The 21,746-nt window shown below is 39.6% G+C and overlaps 1 protein-coding gene across 3 annotated transcripts in view; it reads right to left on the bottom strand.

Annotated features, from left to right (window-relative positions):
* Nucleotides 1-896: 896 nt before the first annotated feature.
* Nucleotides 897-21,746, bottom strand: part of Cc2d2a (coiled-coil and C2 domain containing 2A) — an 82,659-nt gene continuing 61,809 nt past the window's right edge. For all 3 annotated transcript variants that reach the window (XM_076546230.1, XM_015988831.3, XM_076546231.1), the window contains exons 27-38: nt 20,519-20,628; nt 19,049-19,145; nt 17,672-17,770; nt 15,725-15,901; nt 11,875-12,078; nt 9,726-9,815; nt 8,281-8,394; nt 6,355-6,489; nt 5,593-5,715; nt 4,191-4,249; nt 2,213-2,390; nt 897-1,199 (exon numbers count right to left, since the gene is read on the bottom strand). In XM_076546230.1, coding sequence (XP_076402345.1) covers nt 1,011-1,199; nt 2,213-2,390; nt 4,191-4,249; nt 5,593-5,715; nt 6,355-6,489; nt 8,281-8,394; nt 9,726-9,815; nt 11,875-12,078; nt 15,725-15,901; nt 17,672-17,770; nt 19,049-19,145; nt 20,519-20,628 — 1,575 coding nt within the window. In that variant the 3' untranslated portion in view covers nt 897-1,010. The remainder of the gene's footprint in view (nt 1,200-2,212; nt 2,391-4,190; nt 4,250-5,592; nt 5,716-6,354; nt 6,490-8,280; nt 8,395-9,725; nt 9,816-11,874; nt 12,079-15,724; nt 15,902-17,671; nt 17,771-19,048; nt 19,146-20,518; nt 20,629-21,746) is intronic.

The following is a 21,746-nucleotide window of genomic DNA, read 5'->3' as shown; positions in this document are numbered from 1 at the left end:
CCCTGCTGCCAAACATTTTATAACACACAGGGCAGCATTCCACAAAGAGTAAATTGAAAAGTCCTGCTTTAGGTATTTCTGTTTGGCATACATCTTTCCATATCAGTACACGTATTTACATATTAATCCCTCACCCCCGTGTGTGTGTTCAATGGTACATGCACCTGAGTGTGTGAGTGTGGGGTTATACTAAAACCCAGTAAAGCTACCTTAGAGGCTCAACCTTCATGACCTGATTACCTCTCCAAAATTCTTCTCTTTAAATACTGGGGATGATGGGTTCAGTGTGAGTTGCTAGGGGCAAGGGTATGAGGTAGGACATGGATTTTCAATCTGTAGCCATACCTTAGTTTTTTTCTTTTTAAAATCCCTTTTGATATTTAAATACAGTCCTTCCCCCACCCCAGCACTATATTGTTTTGGTGGCTGTGCATGTGTTTAAGTGCTTGCCTTTGTTTTGTAACATACCATTCATTTTATGAGCTAGCCCAACATTTATAAAATCGGATGCTGCAGAGTTGTTCCTTGTCCTGTAGACATGTTGCAAAGAGTTAACTTACTGGGTCTTAGAGTTATAGTTGCCTTTCTGCTGGACAAACAGAAGTGAAGAGGACCAAAGGCAAAGCAAGTGCAGAAGTCTGGAGGCTAGTGCTCATAGACGCTAGTTGTGTTTGGGTCCAAGTGTTATGATGAGACAGACTAATCAAAGTTTTATGGGGCAGTGATGTCACCCGCCTTTAATCCCAGCACTTGGGAGGCAGAGGCAGGAAGATCTCTTGAGTTCAAGGCTAGCCTGGTCTACTGAGCGAGTTCCAGGACATCCAAGACTATACAGTTTAGAAACTCTTATCTTGAAAAACCAAAGGGGGGGGGGGAACGAGACACACACAGCTTGATACAGTTTGAAAATAGATAATTTTATTTCATTACTTCAAAATATTTTGATTTCATTATAATTTAAAATGTATATACTAATAGTCTTTAGGTGATATAAAAAACACATAGAAAAATTACCTGTTACGTACAAGGGAAGCGACATAGATCCAAACAGACAAAACGTTCTTGGGATACGGGTGGATATATACAGCTAGAGCAAATTCAACATTAGGGACATCAATGTTATGTACTCCAGTGCTGTACACCGCTTCAATGAGAGGCTTCACTTCGGAATAAGGCATGTGAAGGGGAAAGCCAGAGAACTGAGGAGAAAATGTATTTGTACTTTTTAGTAAATCTTGAAGAAAAAATACATTTTCCTTATGTAAATTACATAATTCTTAAGATTGAATCCTTAAGACATGAGATTGTTTCTCTGTTCACTATATGTTAACATAAAAATGAAAGGTTTGGAAGGTTTAATATTTTGTTTTAGTTACTGGAGTATTAATGCATCATTACTAGTCATTCACTGTTCCCATCTCTTGATATGCACATGGCCCATGGAATTCCACAGACCCAGGTAAAGCTAATCTATGCATTCTACCCCAAACACAAAAATTAGTTTACAGGTTGGGTATGTGATCACTGTGAGTATCTGAAACTTGGTATGGACAGTGACACACAGATGCCCTCACTTGCTTTGGTCAGTGTGTGCAGATGTGTCTTTTGGACTTGTTCTAGCATTTGTTTCTATGAGTAAAGCCTGCCTGAGGATGTTACCACATGGAGGACGTCAAGGTGCTAAGATTGATGAATTGAAGACATTGTAATAAGATAGTTATTCTTCATTGGACTCAGTGACTCATCCATTTTTGGCTTCCATACTATTTATCTTATTGCACTAATTACACTGGGTAATTATTACCCAGCTGTAGGATATGACATAGGACAAACCACCAACAGGTAGTAGACAGAATATATAGTTTATTAGTGGGAACTTTTACTGAAAAATCAATTATTATAAAACCATACTCATAAAACTTAACCAAAAGTGTTTATTTTCACCTTTATGTACCGTTGAGTTTAATGTTTTAGCCTGGTGTTTTTATTTCCTACTTAGGATACATGTCAGAAAGTATTGTTTTTCATAGGATCTTATTGATAAGATAATTACTGAGTTTTAAAACATTTCATCATATTTCTTTTTTGGTGTATGGTACCTTACATATATGCTTCTTGTGTGGGTAGTTTGATCCTCCCAAATAACTCCTTCGTAATTTCCAGTTTGGGGATGAGGAAACACCACTGGCCATTTTACCATACTTGTGCTTACCCTGTAGTCTCCCAACTGCTTCAGCAGTTCTGCCCTGTGGTCGTCTTCTATATCTTCTCCTTGACTTCTTTCCAGCAGAGGCAAGAAGTGCCGCAGGGTGGAGGTACAGTGCCGGTTCCATCGAGTCAGATGGCGTGGCCTCCAGTCCATGATTTTTTCTTTTAGTATCTTTTCAATCCTGTTCATAAAAAATACACATCTATTTATTATTTTTTGCTATTTAACTTTTCCCATGTTCAAAATTAACTTGTTTGCAGCATGGGGTTCTGGTTAATACTTGAATGAATTTTTGGTGGTGGTGTTTTCCCAAACAGATTAGCAGCTACGTAAGGTCAAGTGCCTAAGCAATCCTTGTTCTTGAAGATTATATGCATTGCAACAGGAAATAGATACAGACAGGATAAACGGGAATACAGTGCCCCTGATGACACAGGCCTAGCCAAATCGAATACATCTAGTGAGACATTTTTTAATTCTAAAATTTTTCTATTCATTGGTAATATGATAAACAAATAAATTATACCCAGGCATAAGGTTTTTATTATGTTGGGAATCTGGAATATTTATAAAACACTTAATGCCTTATATTGATTTTTGTAATTGAGTGAGTCATTCACAATAGTTTTTTTTTTTTAAAGTTACCTTAAAATTGCCTTTTAAAATGACAGCTATGATTGTATTGGGTTCATAGGCTATGGGGCATGAACAAAAAATGAAAGAAAACTACCATTTGTTAAGCTTGTTTACCTAGGCACAGTGCTAACTATCTTTTATAAATTTTGATTGATTCTCAACACTAATGCTTTAATGTAGGGGGTATTCCAATTTTACAGAAGAGGACAGTGGTGCTAAAGTTAAACATGGCTGATTCCAAAGCCTCTTGCCTGTCTTAAGTACAGGTTGGAGAGAGCCTCACAGCTCCTCCTTGCTCAGGAGCTATGGGTCCACTTTTGGACTGAGTAAATTATGGATGGATTGTCAAATACCTCAAAAATGAAGAAATCAGTGAATCTAGTAAATAGTGTGTTGAAGCCATTAGCTGAGACTCAGGATTGTAGGTTTGTTTCTGTAAACCCGTGGTTCTCAACCTGTGAGTCACGACCGCTTGGGGGCATGTCTTAATGACACTTTCTCAAAAGTTACCTAAGACTGTTGGGAAACAGATATTTACATTACTATTTAGAACAGTAGCAAAATTACAGTTACAGTGTGGCAGTAAAAATAATTTTATGGTTGGGGGTCACCATAACATGAAGAACTGTATTAAAGGGTCCCAGCATTAGGAAGGTTGGGAACCACTGCGCTAGATGGAGATCCCATACAAAGGCTTTATGAAGAAATTGGGAGGAAATTGGTGTTCCTCGCAATAATGTCTTAAAGGGTTACATTTCATCGTGTATAATTTGACAAATTGTTCTTCACACAAAGTGACTCAATGGGAATGAAGCACAGGTTTTGAAATCAGAATGGTTTGTCTGCTGTCAGAAGCTCAGTTAACATTTAAGAAGTGTGTGGGCCACTCTGAACCTCAGTTCTCACATTTGTGAAACAGAGAGTAGGTTCAGTTGTACAGCATTGGAATTACAAAGACACACAGGCTTTAACCAGCCTTCTCTATGGGTTAGGTTCACAAGCTAGATGAAGTTCTACAAGCCACTAATTGGACAAAAGAGGCATATTTAAGCCGAGGATTATCGTGTACCAACAAGATCCATAATTACAGGATGTTAAGTTTCAACGAGTTAGTCTTTGGAGAGCTACATGTTACTAGTGTTCGCCACTGTATTTTCACCCACAACATGCTTATGCTGATGCCTCATTTGAGTCATGGCATTTATACATCATATCTGTACTTGGTATCTGCATATATAAAGTCTTACAACTCTGATCATTTCATAATGATCCAAGCTGAGAGTTTCAAGTTTGCTATCATGCTTCTCGGGATGGATTGCCTATGGATCTGTGGGTATTTTGTTACCTGTCTTGTAGCTCAGCAGCAGCTGCTTTGTCTGTGCGTTGATAAATTAGCTCTTCAGGCTATAAAAGAGAAAGTTCAGTCAGCACCTTCTGTATCTGTAGTTATTGTATCTTCCCCTATTTTTCTTTTTAAGTAATGAAATTTGAGACTGAGTAAGAAAACACAGCCTAAGAGATGCCACGGAAAATCGATCCAAGGGTAAGGGAAGTGCCACGATTACAGTGCTTTGTCAGTCCTCCTCAGTTTCGTTTCCCTTAGCCCTTGCCACACAAGTAACCACGACCTGGAGTTCTCTTCAGATCCTTCGTTCAGCTAGTATTGAGGACTTAACTGTTGCTAAGCACCTTCATAAGTGATGGGCATAGAAATATGGCCATAAACAAACCCTGTGTTGTGTTTATGATGTAGTAAGTGAAGATAAGTGACCTAATACATTGTGTTTATTATTTTACTACACATCTGTGTATTCCTAGGCAGTCTGCACTGTTTTGCCTATTTTCCAAATTTGAATTTTATGAACAGGCAACTTTCTTTTTCTGCCTTTATATTAGGGATAATAAAAACACACTTTCGCCGGGTGGTGGTGGCACACACCTTTAATCCCAGCACTTGGGAGGCAGAGGCAGGTGGATCTCTGTGAGTTCGAGGCCAGCCTGGGCTACCAAGTAAATTCCAGGAAAGGCACAAAGCTACACAGAGAAACCCTGTCTCGAAAAACCACCAAAAAAAAAAAAAAAAAAAAACCAAAAAACAAATCACACTTTCACAGTGCTAAGTTTAATAAAACAATCTTTTGACTGCTACAAAGTATTACATCATGTAGTATAATTTGTCTCTTACTATTCCAGTTCGTAAGCTATCTCAGATTGCATTCCTGTGAAAAATTGCCTTCTGACAGGTAAGAATTCCCGAAGGGCAATGTAAAGCTGGTTTGAAAGGTTTGTGCCATGACAAAAGGGTACTTTATATCACAAATCCAGCTGTTTTCTTATAAGTGTGTGTCCAAACATTTTAACAAAGAATGTTCATGCTTATAAATTAGAATCTACTTGTCAGACTCTGAAGCTAATTTTATGAGCCTCCAGTGGGTTGGACCTGTAGTTTGATTTCATCCTTAGCAGTTAGGATCAATTTAGCTATATTTTGTAATTCTATTTAAGTCATGGACTTCCTATATAAAAACTTTCAAATATGTCTAAAATGTGAATACCAGTTTTTCATATATATGAATGTATGCTTCTTCATGTTAATTTGTCTCAAATTAGAAAACTAATGTTTTAAATCTTACATATATTTAGTATACTAAACTAAGAGTAGAATTGAGGGCCAAGGAATAGGTAGTTTTTTTCATGTAAAGATTTCATATGACTTTATCCACATATGGCTGTTAATAGAATTATACCTGAACACTGGAAAGGCCAGGATATGGAAGGCTTCGTGAAAAAAAAGATTTCCAAAGTTTGGGCTTTGTGACATCAAAATTTATCCTTAGTGGCGAATCATGGTGTTGAATGTTAAACCAAATCTAAAAAAAAGTACATTAGGATATATGTTAGCAGATGTGTACAGATGTGTATGTATGATACAGGGAGAGAAAGTGAAGGAAGCAAAGATTCACACAGGCTACGTTTTTTTTTCTTTAAAATTTTTTTAGGTTTTATATGAATTTTACAGTCACTGATAGCAGTTCTCAGTTGTTTTACTCTGTGTGTCTCTGCCTCTCTCTCTCTCTCTCTCTCTCTCTCTCTCTCTCTCTCTCACACACACACACACACACACACACACACACACACACACTGTAACTTTTTTTTTTTTAAACAAGGGAAATCCAATCTTCTCAGGTGACAAATTTGCTTTGACAGAAGGGACTAGGCATAGTAAGCTCTGTTGTGGAAAGTTAACAAGTTAGAGCCAGGACAGAAACTGGATCCTCTGAGTCTAAAAAACTTCTGTACTGCTTCTGAAGGTCTGATGACTAATTAAACCAAAAGTTTAAGGTTAGTTAAAGTGGACAGTTCTCCCAATCCTGCTAACTTACTTACATTTATATAAATGCTCATTTAAGTATTTGTATTTATACATTCTTTACCTATATATAAAATATATACATAAATTGGTCAACTTAAAAAACCAAACATATTTAAGAGGAAATGGTAATACTCACATTATCAGGACCAATTAAACAGCCCACACTTTTCAAGGGGCAGAATGTATCAAATTGTCCATAACAATGTCCACTGCAGGGATTCCATATTAAATAATAATTTTTCTCCAAAGTTAGAACATAGGCAGTTGGACCCTGAAAAGAAATAACCATTAAAATATTTTTCAATTAATTATAAAATAAGGTCAATAGTAGTTTACAGAATTCTTTTTAAAAAATGGCATGGGTTTTATGTGTGTGCATGTGTGGCTGCCTGAGGAGTTAGAGGAGGGCAACAGATCCCTCAGGCTGTATTCATAGGGTGTGAGTTGCCCAACAAGGGTGCTGAGAACTGAACTTGGGTCCTCTGTGAGAGCAGTAAGTATTCTTAACTGCTCATCCATCTTTCCCATCCCAGAAACAATTCTTCATTTCAGCTGGACCTTTGCTTTCTAAATTTCATGGCTAATGGATTTTAAAATGGGAATAGGTTTTTTACAAAAACCTTGGATTTGGTACTAGTAGAGTGCAGTAATCAAAGATGGTACTTTCCTTACCAGTCAGTATATCTTAAGGCTTGCTGAAGAACTCTTGTTAGTGGGCCTCTTTACAGAGCCAATAAAGTTGCCATTTGAGTATCTAGAAGGCTGATTATGCCAAAGTACTTTTTCAGTTCCTAATAAAGTAACTTACCTTTGGTACACAGTCTATAGTTACATGAACACATAGATTTGGAAGGATACACACGACTTCCTAATGGGAATAGTCATATATTATAGATTCTTTTATTCAATGAATATTCATTTATTGCTGATGTGTTGTGGATATCGCTCTGTATAAATAAAATGCTGATTGGTCAGTAGCCAGGAAGGAAGTATAGGTGGGACAAGCAGAGAAGAGAATTCTGGGAAGTGGAAGGCTGAGGCAGAGAGACGCTGCTAGCCACTGCCATGAGAAGATGTTAAGATACCAGTAAGCCATGAGCCACGTGGCAACTTACAGATTAATAGAAATGGGTTGATTTAAGATATAAAAACAGCAAGAAGCCTGCCATGGCCATACAGTTTATAAGTAATATAAATCTCTGTGTGTTTACTTGGTTGGGTCTGAGCAGCTGCAGGACTGGCGGGTGAGAGAGATTTGTCCTAATCGTGGGCCAGGCAGGACTGGAGAAAACTCCAGCTACACTGATGCATAATTTGATGCTCACAAATAGCCTTGGAGTTGTGATATGTTTTGCTTCGGGTCACAGAACTTTGAGCTCAGGCCCATGACTTGCTTGCCTTGTCTTTTCCTTGTACCAGGTGGTTGGTAACTAATGGTATATAATTCCCAAGGACTCCTAGAGCTTCATGGCTTCTTTCAAACACCACTTTAGATCAGCTGCTACTATCCACAGACACTTGTTAACCTTGCCCCAGGATTACCTATTATGCTTCAAACCTGTTAGTATTTTTCTGTGGGGTAGGAAATACTCTGAAATCACCAAATCTTTAAACTAGTAACATGTAGACAATAACAGCAAAACAGAGCTGCCAACATATCTTTTTACTGTGTTTCATCTGGTGTCCCCCCACTTCCTCACAGATTAGTAGCAGTAAAAGAAATAGTGTAAACAGAGAGAGTTCCTTTCACCCCTTAGCATAATATTACCAAAGGAATGAGATTGTGGAGAACATTGATAGAGTAAAAGAACAGCTAAATAGAGATAGAGATAAAAGAACAGATAGAGATAAAAGAACAGCTAAATAGGGGCTGTAGGTGGTAAAATGTTCAGGTTTGCCAAAATTTAAGTGTAGGGCCCTGTGTTTGCAGTTAAGCCACTCCATGTGGTATCCATCGTCGTTCTCTCTGCCACATCATAGCAATTAGAAGGACTGTCATGAAAATTAGCCCTGCCCATGAATAACCACACTCTTTTGTTAATAGCACCTTACGTGGCCGTACCTCAGGAATAGCATTGCCCATCACCAGCCATGCCTTCTTACCCAGGGACAGAAAGTAATTGCATAGCAATACTGCATGCTCTTCTTCATCTCCTGCCAGGAGATCAAGAAATTGCTGACAAAAAAGAAAAACAAACAAACAAACAAAAAAGTTATATTGACTATTTTATTCTAGATTGACCATGCATGCAGGAGTTCATTTACTTTGCAGTTCAGGCTGGTATATAGCCCACGGTGGCCCTGAACGGGCAATATCTAACCTTAGCCTTCTTGTCCCCAGGACTGGGATTAAAGGCATACATGTCTCATCACATTAGCTTCTCATGCACAATTTAATGTCTTAGTTAAGATGAGTGCCTTAAAGTATCAGACATTTTTGTTGCTATGTTGACGATTCTTTAATGGACATCATGTTTTCTTTAGCATTGATGCTGATGGCATGAATATCTAGAATCAATATGATCGCAGTGGGTGGAAACAGTAAATTTCCCCTTTAATGTGTATTTGATAGTTCACTAGGGCTAAACATTTTCTAAGTGCATTACATGAACTGACTGACTTATCCCAGAGCAGCTGCTCTCCTTATCAGCCTTGCAGATGCTGAAGTACAGAGGCAAAGATCAGGTGGTAATACCTACAAGGTGGCAACCTAGTCCAGCTCTGCTGATATGCAATTTTCTTCTTTGTATATTTTCATGTATCTTCTTGAGAAAGAGACCCCTTGTGGCTCTAACAGCTTTACCTCTAAAAATGCCGAGATTTATGTTGCCAACATGCATTTGGAAGAAAAAAAGGGAAAGTACAACTTTTTTTTTTTTTTTTTTCAATTTAGGACTTTCCATCCAAGAAAGGTGTGTATGTTAAATTTTATGGAGACTCAGACAACGTGAAATCCAGAAGCACATGAAATACCTGTGGTAATAAAGGTTGGCTCTGCTTCATACCACCCATGATCCCTGACTTAGTGCAAAGAATGTTTGACATGGCATACCTTAGAAAGTTCACAAATTAAGAAAAATACAATTTCTTACTGTAGAATGAGATTTAGACATTTTCTGAACAAAGCTGTGATATTGTTAATATAATATTAGGATAGTTCCTCATCAAGACAGGTGAAATGTTATTTCCATTCTCTGTGTGAATAATTCTTTGAAACAATACTTTTTGTTGTGTGTGTGGGGGGTGTTGTTGAGGATCTAACCTATGTCCTTGCACCTGCTAGGCAAACATTTACCACTGAATTGTATCCTCAGCTCTTATTTCTTTAACTTCTGAAGTTTGATAAAACTGAACCAGAAATAAACTATTTCAGAATTTAGCTCAAACTGCTAACAGATGGCCAAGTAGATTTTTGCGATGACTAATGAATGATGCAGTCTAAGATTATGCAAGCCATCTAGCTGATGTGCAGTTAAGGCAGTAAAGCATCCAGGAAGATGAACTCACATCGGATGTGCTCCATAGGTCACAGATACCAGCAAAGGAAACAGTATCCGGCAAGAAAGGGATCAAGGACACGTATCGAGCTACCAGTTCCTGTATAAAGAAAATGAACTTTTAATATAACTTCCAATAAGAAAGAAAGCTGCATCCCCATTTAATTTCCTAAAAGAAGTTTCATATATGTGTAGAGGATGAAACTGATGTTCACAAAGTGCTTACTAAATGTATTCATATCTTAATCCTCTCCTGAAGCCATGAAGAAGGTTATCTTATGAAGAAATTAGCACTAGTGTCCCTTTGAAATGTCCTTATTTCACACTTCTTTTCTCATTTGCATTTCCTTGGTTTTTTGGGGGTGGGCATGCAAGACTTTTAGAATCATCTTGTACTGCACTTTTCTTAGCCTAGTCCTGAAAGCAGCCATTCATTCTCTCTGCTTCCCAGTTGTGGATAAGCATGTGAGCTCTCAGCCATTCCTCCAGCAGGCCTTCACTCTACCATCATGTACTCTAACCCTCTGAAACAGTAACCCCAAGGCTCTTTCTTTTCTAAGTTCTCTTGGTCATGTTTTGCCACAGCAATAGAAAAGTAACTAAGACAGAAGTTGCTATTAGGGATTGGGCTATTGCTCTTAGATAGAACCATGTGAGGTATTTTTGGATAGATGTGGAAGACTTTGAAACTTTGAACTAGAAAAGTAGTTGAACACTGTAAGCAGAGCTTAAGGGGTCATCCTGCTAGGAGCTTGGAAGAAAAATGGTAGTGTGCTGAGAGCTAAGTGAACTGTGGAGTCCCAACTCAAGAGTCTTCAGAAGAGAACAATATTAGCAACCGGGTTAGATACCCGGTTTTTGTGGTATTTTGGCAAAGCATGGCCTATTTGCTGTTTCTCCATGCTTTAGGTGCTTTCTCCCTTAGCCTTGTGCCTCATCAAAACCCAACTCTAGTCATCATGAGTGACCAGATAGCCTGAAAACAAACACTTTCAGTGTCTTTGATTTGTTTTCTCTCAGTTCTATCTTAGCCACAACTTTAAAAAATATTGGAATATTTTATTTGTCCATTCTAAACTGTCTTACTGGGAGAAGTTTATGCACATTTACAATTCTAGGAAGAACAAAAATTGCTATTATGAGCACTGAGGATGCAGTTCAGTGATAGAACACTTCTCTAGCATTCCAGAGGCCTGAGATCAATCTCTACCCACAACTCACAAAGGCCTATTTGGCTTCCTATAGAAACTAATTGTATATAGTGAATTTTATATCTACAAAAGTCATATATGTGTATATATATAATACACACACATATATGACTATATTAAAACTTAGAAGCTGGGTGGTGGTGGTGCACGCCTTTAATCCCAGCACTCGGGAGGCAGAGGCAGGCGGATCTCTGTGAGTTCAAGGCCAGCCTGGGCTACAGAGTGAGTTCCAGGACAGGCTCCAAAGCTACACAGAGAAACCCTGTCTCCAAAAACAAAAACAAAAACAAAAACAAAAACAAACAAACGTAGAAGCAATCACTCCCTTTACTAGCCATATCCTCAGAACAGTTATGGGTTATAGTATTCACTTAAAACTGGCTTAATATATATATGGCTTATAGTTTTATACAATTTTATGGTGGGTATGGAGTTTTCAAGCCTGTGGCTGGTACATGTATATTTAATGTCTCAATGTGAATGCATGTTAGGATGGGCTAAATATTGAAAATACATTTGATTCAAATAACTGCTGTTAATTTGAAGTCAGTGATGCTTATAGAATTAAGCAGAATATTGAGTAGTTATTTTGCTATAGCAGAAATTGCATGCCTAACACTTTTTGAGAATGTATAACTAAAATATGTTATGTATGATTTTGAAAGTTTCATCTGTTAATTTTTTAGCACCTAATATAAAGCCAAGGGTATAGTAAACACTCAATGATTTATAGAAAGGATGAACAAAGGATTATCATTATCTCTAGTACTTTCAGATTTCCCTAAAGACAGATATCCTCGTGACAATAAGATAGTTTGAATCATTACTTCCATGCTTGATGGTCTCTGTGGACTTAGTAGCTTAAGCATCATGAAATATGTTAACCTGGCAGTACATTGGTATTTCAAACGTTTTTTAAACGTCACTGACTGTCTGTGGCACACTCACCGCAGTTGCCTGTGGGTCGTTGGGGTAGACACTGAGGAGCTCCTGAGGAGGGTTTAAAGGCTTGAGAAATCGAGTAACGAACACAGTTTTCCCACTCATGTCGATGACTGTTGGGAAGCACTGACGCCGTGGGAACCTTAGGGCACATTCCGCTTGAAACTTCTCTGTTGCCTGAAGTAACTTCTCATCTTCCTGGCTGTCAAACTTCAAAAAGAAATACTTCATGGGGTGTATATGATTACAGGAGACCAAACAGAAAACATTCGGATTTCACAGGCACCATGAGCTGAATGTGTGGTTTGGAAGGTATGATTAAATGACTTCTTTATAAAGTCATTTTTTTGGTATCTTTGCAGCTTTATTTAATTGTGTTGATAATTTAAGAATTAAAATCATCATTAAGTATATAATTTAGATTCAATAAGACAGAAAGAAAGTAGTGAATAGGCAAGCCATATGAAAACTATTAGATTAATAAAAAAACTATACAAATTAAATGATGAAATACTAATCTGAGTGATGAGCACAAGCAATAGAGTTTTATGTGTGTTTTGATTTAGTCTTTTAAGGGAAAGAGAGTTGGAAATATCCACATCTCAAATGTGGACGGTGTCACAGATTTCTAGCCTAGGGTAGAACTGTCAAGTCAGAAACTGGTGTCATTTTAGAAAAGTGGAAAATTATGGAGCAAAGAGGGTATGAAAAAACTATTGAATTCATTCTTACTCCTTTAAATTTATTTATTGAATTTGTCATTTACTCATTCATGTAGCCATTTGAAAAAATTTCCCAAGAGTCTAAAAGATTCCAGACATTTTTCAATTAAGAAAATCTCAAGGAATTTCTAGTCTAGAAAGGAACATGGATAAGCAGCCAAACAGTTAAAGTATTTGAGCAGATTCTACAGAGTGCTATGGGGAGACCTAAGAGGATGTGGGAGAAGCATCTATAGGCACGGTCTAGAACAAAGAGCTGAGTCAACACACTGTTGGCCTTTCAGGGTGGCATGTGTGGCAGAAAACGTCTCAGCTACTTAGACTCAGATGCTCTGCTATGTATCTTGAAGGTAGAACCTGTGTTTGACCTTTTCCTTCCTATATCTTGTTGCTCAAATCTTAAGTAGGCCTTTTAGTAAAAAACCTGGAGCCAGATATTGGGGTAAATGCTGAAAGGTCAGAGAGACAAAGAAATTAGCCACTGCCACAACTCCATGGGTCCTCTGACTTCAATCCTCTGAATCCTCACCTGAAAGGCTCCAGCCAAAAAGCTTTTAGTTCCTGTCTCCTCATACCTTATATACCTTTCTTCACCCAACTGTATTACTTCCTTCTTAGTGCTGGCATTAAAGGCATGTGTGCCTCCCAAATACCGGAAACAAAGGCATGAAATCCCAAGTGCTGGGATTAAAGGCGTGTGACTTCCAAGTATTGGGATTAAAGGTGTGTGTCACCACTGCCTGGCTCTGTTTCTTTCCTAGACTGAGTCAATCTCACGTAGTCCAGGGTGGCTTTGAACTCACAGAGATCCAGATGGATCTCTGCCTCCTGAGTGCTAGGATTAAAGCTGTGTGCCACCACTGCCTGATTTATGTTTAATAGTGGTTTGTTCTATTCTCTGATCTTCAGGCAAATTTTATTAGAGTACACAATATATCACTTCAATACCTGGCACCTAATACACACATGCTGGCATCTAATCATTATCAAGTCTTAAGACACCAGTACTGAAGGAGAAGTATGCTGCTTGTGATCTGCGAAGTGCCATGGGAAGGCTAAATATTACAGGAATTTGCATTGTTTCTCCTGAAGCAATTTGAATGGAACTAACAAATTCAGGTTTATTCAAAATGCAATTTAGAAGATTCTTAAGTGGTTCAGTTCTTTGACCTGTCAGCTAATGAAACATTTTCAGAAAACAGAATAAGTTCATCCTGCCTTTGAATGGTAAGTTGACCTCACCTGACTAGAAATATCTGTTAGAAAGAAATATCTGCATTGCCTCTCTAAGAAACAGTCATGGAAAGTGAAGTTGAGCTCCCAGCATGCAGGAGACATTTAAAGTCAGTGAAGTCACTTGCTGACAAATATAATGACAAATGGGCCAAAAGGCATTCTTTTGTCTTTTTCTATACTAGTGGTTGCACCCAGGGCCTCACACATGCTACACACATGGCTGGGCATTTTTTGTGACTCTACAGGCATCTACCGTTCATTGCCAAGGGATCACACATACATTGGGACCCAGCACCTGTTCCCTGGAGGCAGTGGACAAAAGCAGCTAGTAAAAGCATAGCTGTTGATCTATGGATTATAAAACAAGACACTCAGTACCTTCTTAAGCATGCCACTCATCTACCATAGGCAACAGAAAAGAAATGACAGGAAAACAGCATTAACAACCTGTTTTAAGGACTTTTTAACCTAAACATTGTAAAGTTAGGGATGTTAAAGTTCAGGGTTGCTACTGATGTACAAAACTTGTGTTCTAGTAAATAATTTTTAAAAAATCATTTGGAGTAAGATGAGGCTAGACACACAGTTCTAATCCATCATCCTAAAAAGTTGTAGTTAGTGGGAAACCATTTCCAAGCTGTGGTCCTGGTGTTTCAAGAAAGAGAGCATCTCTTTCTTGAATAATATGTAGGGGAATCATGTGGGGCTTTCTACCACTGCATTTGTAGGATATCAGAAGCCTGTCAACCAACTTGTCTGTCATGTCAGAGGTCAATGGAAAATGCATACAGCCATAGAGGGGCAGTGAAATGTCACCGAAGGCAGCAACAGGTTGCCAGGTTAACTTTGAAGTCACAATCCTGCCCTTAGTCTGAGAGCATTTGTGTGTGGACATGCTTGTTGTTTTTCTCCTGAGCTTGCACCTAGAGATAGACATTCAGAAGATTTCCCTTTCTGAAAATGATCTGACATGATCATTGCTGTTTTCTTGAGAACCTCAGCTTTAGTAATGAAGTTTAGGACCTGAGATTACTTCTTCAGTACATTTGAGCTTCCATTAATCCTTCCTTTCCTGAGTAGGCATTGCTGATGGGCTATACACCTAGTATTTTTCTCTGCTAAACAAGCTGTAATACTGAAAAACTCAGAAGTGGGCTCAAGTTTCCATCCCCATTTCAGACTTAATGACAATTGGAAACCCAGGGGTCCATATAAGTTACATAACACAGTAACTTGAAACTTAAGTTTATACATGCATGTAAGCATGGTAGACTTCATTGTTGTTGTTTTGAGACAGGTTCTCACTTACGTAGATCAGTCTGGTCTCAAACTCATGGAGATCGACTTGCCTCTGCCTCTACCTCCCTCTCCTGGAATTAAAAGTGTGCACCACCATACCTGCTACATAATAAACTGTTTTCTACAGCTATTTAAGATGCATATTTTTTTTCATAAAGTGCATTGTAATTTCTGAAGGTCATCTGAGTATGACTGTGACCTGACTGAATGCATAGTATAGCTGGGGAGCTGAGGTCAAAGATGGAAATCTTTCCTTAGCATGTGTGCCAGTAAATGTCAACTAGCAATCTGATTTTCCAATTGTCATACTCCATTTTATTCATGTGGAGCACATTGTTCCAAAAGCAGAACATGTTTATATTTGTCTTGCTTTCCCAAAAGTTTGTGTTGATGATTGCCTTAACTATGAGATTGTGAAGGGTAAAATGTACATGTCTGTCCATTGCCACCTGAGGTCCTAGCTGAAAGCATAATGAATGGATATTAAAATAGGAGAACTTCTGTTTATAGAGTCCAGTCAAAGTTTATAAATCCTTAGCCTAGCAAGCATGTCTTAGGCTTCAGCTTCCACGGTGGCTTTCCATATTGTACCCCATTACCTTTTCTCGAATTGGTTCTCCAGGAACCAGTTGAGGCTCAATGGTAATAAACAGGGTGATGTAAGAGCCTTCACTCAGGCTTCGGGCAGAATCAAAGGCTCGTTCCATAATAATGTTTCGCTCCTTACTATATCCCAGAAGAACTGGAGGGATGTCTATTTTAAATGTGCCATCAATCTGTGAAGAAAATATGACTTGGTAAGCACTATGATGATTTTGTAACAAGTTCAAAGGGAAGGGCCATTTCTCATAATTGAATGCATCAGATAAATGTTAACCTTGGTCAGGTTAGAATCCCTAAGTTCTCAGCAGGAAGGGTTCTCTGCTTCCCTGACTTTCCTTTGTTTGCTAGAGCATGCACTGGTCATGAATGTTTCCTGAGTTCAGATCTTGTCTTAAACTCCCAGTACTTCAGCTGCCTCATTTATAAGAAGAAGAAAATAACAGGACCTGATTTGTAGGACTATGGTGAGCAGGGAATGAGCTAAGAGATGTAAGGGACTAAGAACAATATCTGGCATGTGGCGCATGCTCATTGGCTGGCAGCCTTCCCTTTTCTGATTTCTCAGCATTCCTTCTCTGTCTTTCAGAATCTTACCAGTGTTTCAAGGCTTAGGTCTAGTGTCATCTCAGAACTGCTTTGCTATCTGTATATCCTCACGTAGAGCTTGTTCCTTTCACTAATGTTTTAGTATATTCTGCTTGACTTTAGTAGTGTGTATTTGCCATAGTCTAGATAATTGCTCTGCAAAAAGGGACTATTACCTCCTCTTGTGTCATCTTTCTCTGCTTAATAGCTGTGTTTTTTGTTTTGTTTTGTTTTTGAGACAGGTTTTCTCTGTGTAACAGCCCCAGTTGTCCTGGAACTCACTTTGTAGACCAGGCTGTCCTTGAACTCACAGAGATCCGCCTGCCTGTGCCTCCCAAGTGCTGGGATTAAAGGTGTGCATCACCACTGCCCGGCTATAGCTGTGTTTTTTAAAGGTGGTACACACATAGCAGACATGCCTCCAGAGGTCATGAGTTCCTGCAGGGTGAGCTGTAAGAGCATGGGTGCTGCTGCCACAAAGCAAAGGAGCTCCACACATTAGGCCATTCAATGTAATGATTTCTAAATAACCTCCAAACCTGAGATTCAACAACCGTCAAACATTACAGACAGCTTTACTTGTAAGATAGTATGCTCTTATTTTTCTTTTAAAATCTACTGAATGGGGGAATATAATTCTCATGGTAAGCACCTCACTAGACTGTCCCAATTCCAGTTTATGCTTGACAGCCAACCTAAGCCTCTTAGAATAGAGGTTTGGTTTGAGTCTTTTGCTGGAAACCCTGTGATTTAGGCAGCATCTGCTCTGTGTAGCTATCACAGTAGCACATAGTTGCCTATCGCCATGGAGTTAATGCTGGGATACTGAAGAGATTCCAGAGTCTTCAGCTGCCTCAGTAGAGTTACAAAGTTAGAAAAGAACTGTCAACCTCATGGATCTATTAAGCTGAACTGTTATGTCTGCAAAAGGGTGTCTTTGTCAAGCATGCCTGTGTTAATGATTTTTCATGTTTTAAATTGTGCACACTTTGAGAAATATTGATAGAATGTACTTGATAAATTGGGCTGTCAACTGCCCTGTTTCCTTCAGGTTACTTTCAGGCATCCATCCACTCCACCTTCATCATTTTGACAAGTTTCACTTTGTCCCATACTCTTTCCTTCTGTTTAAATGCTTTAAAGTTCTTAGATTCAAGTAGCCATACATTAGCTATTAACTCAAAAGAACAGGAGTTATGAATATATCATGTAAGTAATGGAAGATCAATGACTTGATGTAGTGATTTTTATTTTTCCAAGCACTGTGCACATACATTTTTCACAGGTTTCAAAATTTAATAGGAAGAATGGATAGAGATGTTTCCTAGTCACGTGTAATTCTGACTTTTGTTACTTACCCTTGCTTGGAAATAGATAGTACTAAATGGGATTTTCACACATCCTAACCAGTGTCTCTCAATACGGGTATGGATTCCACTTCCTCTTTCACGGTCATCCTAAAGAAAGCAGGAGAAGTAATAATTATTTAAGAACTTCAGGCATTTACATTTGTGTCTCTCTCTGTCACTCTGTGTGTTTGTGTTTGTGTGCATGTGAATGGGTATGTGTAGCAGGCTTTCTTTTGGGCCACCAACCAGCTCCCAAATCATGACACAGAAGCTTATATTAGTTCTGAATGCTCGGCCTTATCTTATACTTGTCCCAATAGCTCTTATAACTTAACTTAACCTGTTTCTCTTCATCTACGTTTTGCCTTGGGTTGTTTTTTTTTTTTTTTTTTTTTTTTTAATCTTTCTTTCATTCTGTATTTCCTACTCTGTGTCTGATTGGCTGGTGGCTGGCTGGCCCCGGGTGTCTCCATCTTTTTCTCCCTTGTTCTCTCTTCTCTCCTTTAAGCCTAGCTTCCTCCTCCTACTTATTCTCTCTGCCACCTCTCTCTCTACTACCTAGCTATTGGCCATTCAGCTTTTTATTAGACCAATCAGGTGCCTTAGGCAGGCAAAACAATACATTTTTACATAATTAAACAAATACAGCATAAAAAAATGTAACACAGATATGTGTGGGTGTTCTTGGCTGTGCTGTACCTATGGATACCAGAAATCAATGCCAGTATACTCTACCACCCCCCCACCCCCCCACCCTCCCCACCCCCCCCACCCCCGCTTTTTTTCTCTTTTTCTGCCAATATGTTTTCCATACTTGCTTCTCCACCTTATTCTTTGAGTTTGGTTCACTCATTGAATAGGAGCTTCCTGTTTGGGCTAGACTAGTTAGACACAAAACCCAGGATTCTCTACCCTCAAGCAGGTGCATACCATCCCACTTGGCTTTTGCATGTGTGCTAGGACTCCAAACTTGCATGCTCATGCTTGCACAGTGGGCATTCTACCTACTGAACCTTTCCCAAGGCCCCCATGTAATTTATTCACTGGTAAGGAAACAGCAAGATTTTAGCTGAAAGCGTGTGGGTTAGGTTCAGACATTTAAGTTTGCCACCCTAGGAAAGCCAACTTCTCTGAACATAAGTTTTCTCATTGTTACCCAGAGATATAATAACTTGCTTCATAGAATTACTCTGGAATTGAATAAGACAGCGTATCTAAAGCAGCCAGCACAACCCTGGAACAGGAAGTACTCTGCTGCAAGTAGAATCACCATTCTTCTTCCTTGTCCTTTCCCCCACTTCCCCCTGTGCTCGGGGCGTAAACGATGGTGGAAGATAGGAAAATGAATGCAGAGTTCTGATGACTCCCTTAAAACGGACAACTTACCTCCAGGATATCATACAGCACTTCATCGAAAATGTTAATGTACACGTCGTCCTTCACTGACTGTAAGCTGGCTGTGCTGTAGTCCCCATTTGGGGCCCTGTGAGACGGCACATGAACAGAGGCCGTGAAAACAGGCAAAACAGGTCCTATGAATGCTCAGTGTCAGTGCTTGAAAAATACCGAGCAGGAGCATGTGCAGTCTTTTATCCCAAGGATCTCTTAACAAGGATACAGAATATACATTTTTCCTTTTTATTTATTTAATTTTTTTTTTTTACTTGTATTGGTGTTTTGTCTACAAGTATGTCTGTGTGCGGGTGTTGGATCCCTTGGAACTGGATTTACAGACAGTTGTGAGCCACCATGTGGGTGCTGGAAACTTAACCAGGGTCCTCTGGAAGAGCAGCCAATGCTCTTAACCTCTGAGCCATCTCTTTAGCCCCTAGGATATACATTTTCATTACACACTGCAATGGGACTGGTTGTGAACTTTGGGCTCTGCAGATCCAAACACTCCATTGGTTTATGCTGGTAGATATTATATTCCCCAAACTCTTGAGAGAAACTGGTCTGCCAGGGCCTGAGTTGGCTCTGGGGATGGCTACAACATCTCCAGCCAACACCAGAGTTATGGCCTTTCTAAGCACCTGGGCTCCAAAGGTGCTCCATCCAGAGGGCTCACCTCCGGTCATGAACTTCCTGCTAGACTATAGATGGAGGAATGACAGCTGCATCTCCTCACTTCCTCACTCGGAAGTCAAATACCACAAGGGTGAGAATCCTTTCCTAGACCAGGCCCATGACCATTACCACGCCCATGTAAACACGTCCCTCCACAGCCGGGCCAGAGACTGGGGTACCACACGGTTGAAAATCTTCATCTGCTTTTCAGTTTCTGATCGTTTGCCTGTGTTATGTATAATAGTGGTGACTGTGCCCTCTTTAGACCTAATTACTTCTAATTGCTACCATAATTTGTTTTTCATCCTAAGGACCTCTCGCACAAGGACACAGAATACATGTCACACCTACCACCTAAGCCTTTCAGCCATCTTCCCTCTAAGGGTTTTTTATTCTTTACGATAATTTAGGTCATCTCAGGTGCTAAGCTAATAAAAGCCTTTGGCCTATAGGAAGTCAGAACTGGAGGAAAGTAGAAGGTTCCAATAGTGACCACGATTTCACTCTTTTTGTTTTGTTTTTCTTGAGACAGCTTCTTACTGTGTAGCTCTGGCTGGCCTGGAACTTGCTATGTAGACCAGGCTGGCCTTGAACCCACAGAAATCTACCTGCCTCTGCCTCCCGAGTGCTGGGGTTAAAAGCGTGTGCCACCACACCGGCAACCTCACTCACAGAGCAGAGCCAGCTGTGGGCATTGAGAAGCAGGTTCTGGCTCCATTCCTTCAGCCAGGATGCTTTCTTTGGCTTGAGCCCCTCTAGTGTCATCATACAGAGGAGTGTTCCATTTACCTGAATGGAAGTTCAAGTTCTTCGTTCCAGCTGGGATTTGGTCCTTCAGCTGTAGTGGTGTGGCAGATTGTTCTTTGAAAAGAGACTTCTACAAAAGGACGGACTAAGACCTGAAAGCCAAGAGCAAACCCCAAGTGCGTAATGATTAGTTATTCTGTTCTTGACAGAAGGATCTAAGCGTATCACGTACATCACTATTTTCTATCTTAGGCAAAGGAGAACACACTTATTAAATAGTATTTTTCAGAAGAAAATGAAACAGGAAGTCTGTCCAGGAGTTTATAGGTAATTCTTTCCTTTCTTTGTTTTTTCCCTTTTGGTGAAAAGTAAAAAAAGGGAGATTTCTTCAATGTCACATGGGGAGGAGGGACAGAGAGATCCAGTGACCACCTCTCAGTCCATCTTTGGGATCTTGAGGTAAGTGTGGGTTTACATAGAAAACAAGATACAAGTACAACTAAGCTGCATTGGCCAAGGCCTGGTCTGCTGCCCACCGCTGCCTGAGCCCCAGAGCTCTCCTGCAAGGATCTCTGGGAGATAAGTTTCTCCTCTGATGTCCCCAGTGCTCCAGCCATTTCTTGGGGGAGGCTGGTGTCTCATTCACACCAAGCTGGGTTTAAACTTACTATGGAGCTGAGGATGACGTTGAACTTTGTTTTTAAATATATAAACATCTCCCCCATCTTTAATCTCCCCACCTGGTAAAACCTGTATTTGCGGAAAGTCACCCCCTCTGCTGCATCCTGGAATCTGATGGCCTGGGTCTGGGCCCCTTCCCCTTTCCTTCATTTCTATTGTTATTCTTTTAAAACTAGTCAGTCTTTAAAGACTGTGAGTGGGGGAAAGACATAGTCACCACCTGTGTTAGAATAAAAACCAGATGGACTTCCTGCCTCTGTGTGTTCCCTAGCCTCTTGGCTTCTGGTGCACTTATTTTGCAAAAGAAATTGCCTTTCTAGACTATTTTTAGTTTGTATGTTTGTTTGTGCTACACACACCAAGATTATTCTTTGTTCCTAACATTTTGAGGCAGGGTCTCACTGTGTAACTCTGGCCGGCCTTGAACTCTTTATGTAGACCAGGGTGGCCTTGAAACAAAATCCACTTGTCTCTGTCACCAGAGTGCTAGGATTAAAGGAATATGCCTGCATATTTATTTTTATTTTATGTGTACGAGTATTTGTCTGAACCAAATGTATGCCTGGTGCCCCCAGAGGCCGGCCAGAAG

This window comes from Peromyscus maniculatus, chromosome 10, assembly GCF_049852395.1.
Source record: "Peromyscus maniculatus bairdii isolate BWxNUB_F1_BW_parent chromosome 10, HU_Pman_BW_mat_3.1, whole genome shotgun sequence".
NCBI classification, from domain to species: Eukaryota; Metazoa; Chordata; class Mammalia; order Rodentia; family Cricetidae; genus Peromyscus; species Peromyscus maniculatus.
This window is presented reverse-complemented; position numbering and strand designations above follow the sequence as displayed.